Raw genomic sequence first — 7,352 nt, 5'->3', positions numbered from 1 at the left:
TGCCGTCAATCAAATTTCCGGTGGCTTCCGATGACTGCCGACAGCGATTGGAAAAGCGCGCCCATTTTCAAACGTAAATATGGCTCGCAAATATGGAACTTCATTGCGGTGGAGAGTGATATTTTTGTATGTGAATCATCATCTACCTCCACGGGAGATAGTTCGCTTGTTGAAAGTGGGAAAAACATTTGTCCACAAGGTGCTAAAACTTTACGCGGAGACCAAAGGAGTGGACTACTCGCTGAATCGCAGGAAAAAGGCGCGATTGATTGATGGTAAGCTTGAATTGTTTAGATGTCTTAGATGTAGATTGTTATCCGGCATCACACCTTCTGTCTAAAACTAAGTTGTTTTTTCTTTATATAATTTTATGTACACAGGGAGAGCTATTTTGCTCGTTCGTTCCATTATCGACCAATACCCCGAGTTGTATTTGGACGAACTTCGCGATTGGATCTATTTCCGCACTGGAGAAACATATTCGATTCCAACGCTTAGCCGCTGCTTGCGTAGAATTGGTCTTTCTGTTAAAAAGGTTAGTAATAAGCTACTTTTAACCCCACTTATTGGAGTAATAAATATCGTTTCCCGTCCGTACTTTCTGAAGACCTAAATATAAACGGGGCCGAACGTTTACTTGTCCTGCATTTTTTATTTATCAGCTTTCCTTTTTTGCTTAGATATGTATCAAAAGCAATTCGGCAGATCTTCTATTGAATTTCATTAGCTAGTTCTTATTTATACACTGATGTAAACACCAGTTGTACTTACATGTTGGTAATATGTGTAATGGTTGTCTCAGCTGCAGTTGATTGCAAAAGAACGGGATGAAAGACGACGAGCAAATTTTCGACGCTACATGGCCCAGTTCAACAAGCATGAATTGTTATTTGTTGACGAGTCTTCAAAAGACGATAGAACGTTCCAGGTAGAGTAGCAATGCGTACAAAACTTCTCTAATGCCAAAAGTACAGTTGCTTAGTTTATACTCTGCGAGGGTGGGAATTGCTGGGGTAAATGGGGGGGGGGGGGGGCAATGATTTTTATCCAGAAAAAAGATAGTGGGGGCAAGGGGGGGATATAATTTAACGTATGCATATTAGGAAGGAATGAGTGGGTAAGAGGGGAGGAGGCCATCAACAAAATGTGCTTCATAAAAAGGGAGGGTCAGGAGAATTTGGCTTTCTCCATTAGCACCAGCTCCCCGCCCTCGTGAAAATAAGTTGAATTTCTAAATATTAACAAATTTTTCATCACTTAAATTTAGCGAAAATATGCCCAAGGTCTAAAGGGAATGAGAGTGTCCCGGAAAGGAAATTTTACAAGGGGAACAAGGTACAGTGTTTTAGGTGCCATTGCAGTGGATGGTGTAAAGGCTGCTCATGCTATTGAAGGAGCATACAATAAAACAGTTCGAATATGCAATGGAGAATTTTGTGCTGCCACATGTAGGCTCATTTGCTAACAAGGAAAGGTGTTCTGTCGTCGTGATGGACAACTGCCGCATTCATCACTCAGAACAGGTGTTTGAACTTGTACGTCAAAAAGGAGGAATGACTGTATTTCTACCGTAAGTGCTTACTGTAGTCTCATGAACTATAAAGTAATTCTCCCTACTGACTGCAATACATTGCTTTTTAAATTTAGTTTGGTGTTACATCAGACAATTTCAGTTCCCCTTGTTTATAATATTCTTTATTTTCCTCACCTGTATAGTTGACACTAGTGTATTTATGTAAGGAGAAATTGCATATTGACCACTCCTGGGATAGAACGTTCATTGTTTTCTGCTAGACTAGAAGTATTTCTAACTAAATCAGAAAGCTATGAAAATAATATGCACATCACACAAGCAGTAATTTTATTTTGCACATGTTCCATCAGTGAAGTTGACTGAAGGCTGATGGAAATACTGTCTAAATAATGCACCTATCAATGGTTTGCCCCAGGATGGGGGGGGGGGGGCAACCCACGGGAATTTGACATCATAAGTTCTCCCAGGGTAGGGATTTAGACATCTAAAACGGTCTGCTGGGTTAAAAAATTTAAGAGGAGAGATGTGAAATTTGACATTCACTAGGTGCCCAGGGGTGGGGAATTCAACTCTGGATTCCAAAAAATTTCAAATTCCCCTGGGGTTGCCCCCCCCCCCCCAATCCTGGGGCAAACCATTGATTGGTGCATAATGTAAAGATATCATATGTTCAAACCAAAGAACCACTAGGAACTATCCCCTAACGCTATACAGCTATTAAATATAGATGGTTATTGCGGTTCCCTCTTTCAAAGTGGTCACCTTTTTATTTATTTACCTTTTCATTTATAACTCAGGGTTCTCATTAGAAGGCAGGACCCAGGTATCAGTACCAGAATACTCAAGAGCCAGTACCCACCTACTTTCAAATCTAACATAAAGAAATTTGCTTCATTGTATTCTTTTCTGCCTGCCTACTCTGCTCTTGGCGCCTTCCTACTTCAACCCTTAACAAAACCCCTTATAACTGAGGAAAATAAATTATATGCAAAATGTTCAGCACTGATATTTTTATAAACGAATTAGTTGGAGCAAGACAGGCCTTATCAGAATTGAATTTTGTCTCTTGTGTTGCCTCATTAGTCCATACTCTCCTGATATGAACCCAATTGAATTGTGTTTTGGAGATGGGAAGTCATGGCTTCGCAGGCATCATGATGTGTGTGACAAGTATCCCAAACGATGCTTTGAAATAGCACTTCAACAGGTTATTAATTAATTTAACCATTTGCAGCCTCTCTGTTTTGATAAGTTAAGACTAGTAACACTGTTTGCAAAAAAAAAAAACCCAGCATAACCAGATTAATTCCTATCATTATGAATCTCATTGTTTGTCTTAAAAAATGTCATAAACAAATTTTGTAAGTTTTATATCCAACAAAATTATATGCACCCCAGTGGCAATTTATCAGGTAGTCTTGAAAAGCTTCTATCACTCCACTCCATCCCACCCCGCTTTGTCCCAAATGTCACCACCTACCCAAGTCCCACTAAACAATTCCGAATTGAAAACACCTTTACAATGTAGAAGTTGCATGTTTTGATCAAGTTGCATTGAAAAAAGTTGCTAGAATTAAAATTATTTAACACAGAAAATGGAAAACCTTTAGACTCAACATACCATTTTATTGCCTTTTATGCAATATTAACATTCTTTTTTTCCTTTTGCAGGTTTCATCTGATAGCTGTGCAGAGTACTTTGCATTTTGTGGCTACATGTAATAAAACGTAGTATCACATTTGCTTCTCTACATTTAGCTAGCACAGAAAAGTGAAACGATTTAAAAGTTCAGTGTTGGACCAATGTCCTATGCTGGTAACAACCTTGTATAAACATGTAATACAGCAATAAACAAAGTCTGACTGAAGATGTTTTGTGTCCAGTAAACAACTGTCACAAAAGTATCTAACCTGAGTTTATTTATGTAGTAACAACACAACAGGGGGGTTCAGAGGGGGATAAGGGGTGGGTGGTTTGGCCTTATAGGAAAATGTTTCCAACAGCTACAAAGAAAACAAAAAATTGTTTACCCAATCATGGTGGTAGTGCTTATAACTGGTACTTCTTGTTATCAGAACTGCCCTCTTTCTGGAATAACGGCAATATCAACTTATTAACAGAACAGTTAAATCAGCCTGGGTTGCTTTTTGAGTGCCTGCTGCCACCAATAAATAAACAAATTGTCCAACAGTCACGGATTAGCAAATGTGACCACTTAGAGTAACAGTGCATAGTGGGTGACATCAGTTATGAAGCAAACTTTGAATGCCATTAACCAGGGAGGGGGGGGGGGGGTTGGAAGGGGGATGATGGGTGGGTGGTTTGGCCTTACAGGAAAAAGTTTCCAACAGCTACCAAGAAAACAAGTTGTTTACACAATCATGGTAGTAGCGCTTATTACTGGTAGCTCTTGCTATCAAAACTGCCCTCTTTCTGGCATAACAGCAATATCAATATCTTTTATAGACAAGAGTGAAATCCGCCTTGGTTGCTTTTTTGAAGGCCACCACAATAATGAACAAATTGTTTAACAGGAACTGATTAACAAATGTGACCATTTAGTGCTACATGTACTGTAACAGTGCATTAATAATGGATGACATCAGTGATTAGGATAACTCTTAATTGCACTAACCAGGACCTGTTGCTCTGTTTGTGAAAAACCCATACTGTTGAGCATAACCCCCCCAAAGTGGGGATGTGAAAGGGCAATCAATAAGGGTCCGTCTAAATCATTTGTTTGGAATACTTGAGCTAAGTGACCAAGCCCTATGGACCTTAAAAATTCGCAACATTCCTCTAAATTAAGATTCTTGAGATTCTTTCCTTTCAAGGTTTCACTTGGAGGTGAAGAAAAGCCTGGAGGGGTGGCGATGAAGTTGTGCTGCTTTCCTGTATAGGGCTACAAAAGAAATTGCAAAAATTGTAACGCTCATAGAGGAGACCCACTATTGGGAAAACTAACTTGAAAGCTAAATAATCCACAATAAGGGAAACAGGGGTCTATTGAAGTTAATAACAGCCAGAAGCCCAATTCCACATGGGTACAAGAATAAGGTTTCAATTACCAATCTGGTTTTAGTATATAAAAAATTAGAACCATTGAAAATAAGAAAACAAAATAACTTGACTGTATGTCTCATGATTTCATAGTGTCAACCATTTCTGTACTTTGTTGTATCAATTCTGGCTTTTGTTTGCTCCTAAATGATGCAAAACAATGTTTGGACTGACATAGTGACAAGGGCTAAAACAAGCTCATAAATTTTACCTGGTTTTGCAATAAAGCAACATTAGGTGACATCATAGTCAGCAGGGTTTTCTGAAACATCTCTGCTCGCCTACTTTCAGCTTCCATGCTTTGCTGGTGTTGCAACATCATCAGTTCAATAATGCTTCTGTCAGATTTTCCACCTTCAGGGCTAGTGGTGCTGGAGGAGGTAGAAGTGCTGGAGGATGCACTTCTTTTTCTGCTTTTGGGGGGAATGATGACCTGCTCAAGGTGTTCCTCCCACTGTGGTTCCTCTCCCACTCCAGAACATTTGCCATCCATGATCATGTCAGTCCAAAGTTTAAGGTGTTTTACTCCGTACCTCCAAAGTAAGCCTTTGCTCTCCAGATCTCGCACCAAGTTTACATGTATTTCGTTCCACAATTCATTCTGCTCCTGTGCCTCCCCACGTTGCATATCCAGTTTTCTTCTTCTCTTGTTTGCATTACTGCTGTCAACTAACATAAAATAATGTTTTTTTACTTAAATAGCATTTTAATAGTCTTAAATAACATTCTTGTGTTTGACAATTCTTTGCTTTGACTAAGCCTGAATGAAATAACATTGTTGACCCTGATGTGTGTACAGTAAACTCTCTCAAAATTGACATTAAGACAGACGCCTCTACAGAGGTGGAAATATTTGGCTGGCTTGTCCCAGCCAAATATTTACTTAATTATTTCTCAGTGACTGACTTCTCTTTACACAAAGCCTGTCATGTATTGAAAAATTCAAATCATACATATACCTGGAGAGGAATTACTGACATTAACCACTGTGCAAGCTATCCTAATAGATCCTGTCCCATATTCCTTCTTGCATGTGTCCAAATCTTCTTCTGTTTTCAGCAAAACAGGTTGTTTGTTACCCTTTCTCAACCAATAGATAGCTTTCCTTGGAACATAAACAACATCATCGTTACCAATTTTCACCAGAGACTCTGTTATTGTAGACAGCTTTGCACTTCTTTCCACGTTGTGAATAACTTCGCAAGTGTTTGAGATTTTACCCGTCCCCTCCTCTATCTGATGGACAAAAATGTCATACTTTTTTTGAACTAGACGAGGAGACCTGCGAGGGGTTACTGTGTGTGCAGGTGTATCTGAAGAAAGAAAAAAAAAAACATTTTAATATGCAGCTCACCCAACTGAAACATGGAAAGCTTATGAGATATCAAAACAGTTTACATCATTACAACCCCTCCCAGACCCCAAAAAAGTTATTTAGTAAATGCAATCGAAAGGTGATCTTCGCTGTAATTTTAAACCTTTCCACGCCAAATTAAATACACAGCATTCTTACAGATAATTATATATTTCTAAACGGTTCTGTACATGTACTTTTTATTTAGAAAATCCATTTAGTGTACCATAATTATTTCACGTATCAGTTGGCCAGTGCTCTGGATTTTTTTCCAATTTCCAGCACTGGTTGGGATCTTCCTCGAATCTTCCACATACTGTTTTACTGTGGCACACTAATATTACTCCGGGTTTCAATATTCCATACAATAAGAGAATCATCAATAGGGATGCAGTTTACCTATCTCTTTACATAAACATGCCTCAAACGTAAACTGGTGTGGAGTGTATTTTCAAACAACCTAGACGCTTACCGTTTATGTCTTCCAATTCAGCAGCCAAGTACATGATACATCTCCCGTTTTTCTTCTTTCCAGTGGGGTGCCGCAAAGGGTATTCATCTATCAGCGACGAAACATCGCTCTCACTATCAAGTCGAACGATATTTTTACCTCTTGCTCGTTTGTAATACAGCTGTTTTACCCGGCGCGGTTCTCTTCCTTCGCTCTTTCTGTTTATGTAATCTTCGACACAGTTCTGTAGAGTTTTTAGCGTCCATCTTTTGGGTAAAATAAACGGGGTACTTTCGGGCCCTTGTACCTTTCCAGATTTGATTTCAAGGAACAATGAAACTTCTCTCTGGAAAGGAAGTAACAGAAAATATCGCTTACCATATTATGATGACATCTCACGTATACAAACCCGCCCACGTGCAAGAAACGAATAAACAATCTGCGTTCGAGATTGAAAATAGCCTAACCTGGTCTTCTTCATTATCTATGATTTGGGTTTCTTCCGAGTCTGGAAGCTCTATTGACACGTCTTCGTATAAACTGTCTTCTGACTGTGTTTCCATCGGCAAACACGCCAAGGACGCCAAGGAACCATCAGCCGACCCGTCCGCCATATTAAATCACTCCTTGCATTGGGCCACGTGAGCGCTACACGCTCGGCAGTCATCGGAAGCCACCGGAAATTTGATTGACGGCAGCGAAAAACGTAACCGTCGCTTGAGGTTTAAATTTCAGAGTTCGCATTTCACTGAAAACCGCAATAATGACAATAAAAGTTGCGCACTACTCCTCAGATCACCGTTTGTATTGTGACGTCTAAGAAAATAGATGTATTTTACTTATACTTAATACAAGCTTGCAAGGTTGAAAATGCGTTCCTTTTTTGTAGAAAACCTTAAAATAAACTAATTGAAAAAGGCAAATGATTTCTTACTCCCATTACATCTTTTCT

The 7,352-nt window shown here is 39.3% G+C and overlaps 1 protein-coding gene and 1 pseudogene across 2 annotated transcripts; one reads left to right on the top strand and one right to left on the bottom strand.

Annotated features, from left to right (window-relative positions):
• The first annotated feature begins 45 nt into the window (after positions 1 to 45).
• On the top strand, positions 46 to 3,375 carry LOC144628524 (uncharacterized; annotated as a pseudogene). The gene is made up of 6 exons (XR_013566261.1): positions 46 to 275; positions 381 to 535; positions 803 to 928; positions 1,268 to 1,570; positions 2,618 to 2,741; positions 3,206 to 3,375. The product of XR_013566261.1 is annotated as an uncharacterized LOC144628524 (transcript).
• A 462-nt stretch (positions 3,376 to 3,837) lies between these two features.
• On the bottom strand, positions 3,838 to 7,116 carry LOC144628499 (uncharacterized). The gene is made up of 5 exons (XM_078486608.1): positions 6,868 to 7,116; positions 6,422 to 6,746; positions 5,555 to 5,908; positions 4,807 to 5,264; positions 3,838 to 4,437 (listed from the first exon to the last, which is right to left on the bottom strand). The coding sequence occupies exons 1-5, from the start codon at positions 7,012 to 7,014 to the stop codon at positions 4,138 to 4,140; spliced, it is 1,584 nt and encodes a 527-aa protein (XP_078342734.1). The 5' UTR covers positions 7,015 to 7,116; the 3' UTR covers positions 3,838 to 4,137.
• Between the last annotated feature and the right edge of the window lie 236 nt (positions 7,117 to 7,352).

This window comes from Oculina patagonica, chromosome 10 (assembly GCF_052425735.1).
Source record: "Oculina patagonica isolate OP01 chromosome 10, crgOcupat, whole genome shotgun sequence".
Lineage (NCBI taxonomy): Eukaryota > Metazoa > Cnidaria > Anthozoa > Scleractinia > Oculinidae > Oculina > Oculina patagonica.
This window is presented reverse-complemented; position numbering and strand designations above follow the sequence as displayed.

Coding starts and splice junctions, on each gene's coding strand:
- LOC144628499 (XM_078486608.1), bottom strand. CDS start 7,014: ATGGCGGACGGGTCGGCTGATGGTTCCTTGGCGTCCTTGGCGTGTTTG. Junction 5,265..5,554: donor TGTCAGTAATTCCTCTCCAG/GTATATGTATGA, acceptor ATTTTATGTTAG/TTGACAGCAGTAATGCAAAC. Junction 4,438..4,806: donor TTGCTTTATTGCAAAACCAG/GTAAAATTTATG, acceptor TTTCTTTTGTAG/CCCTATACAGGAAAGCAGCA.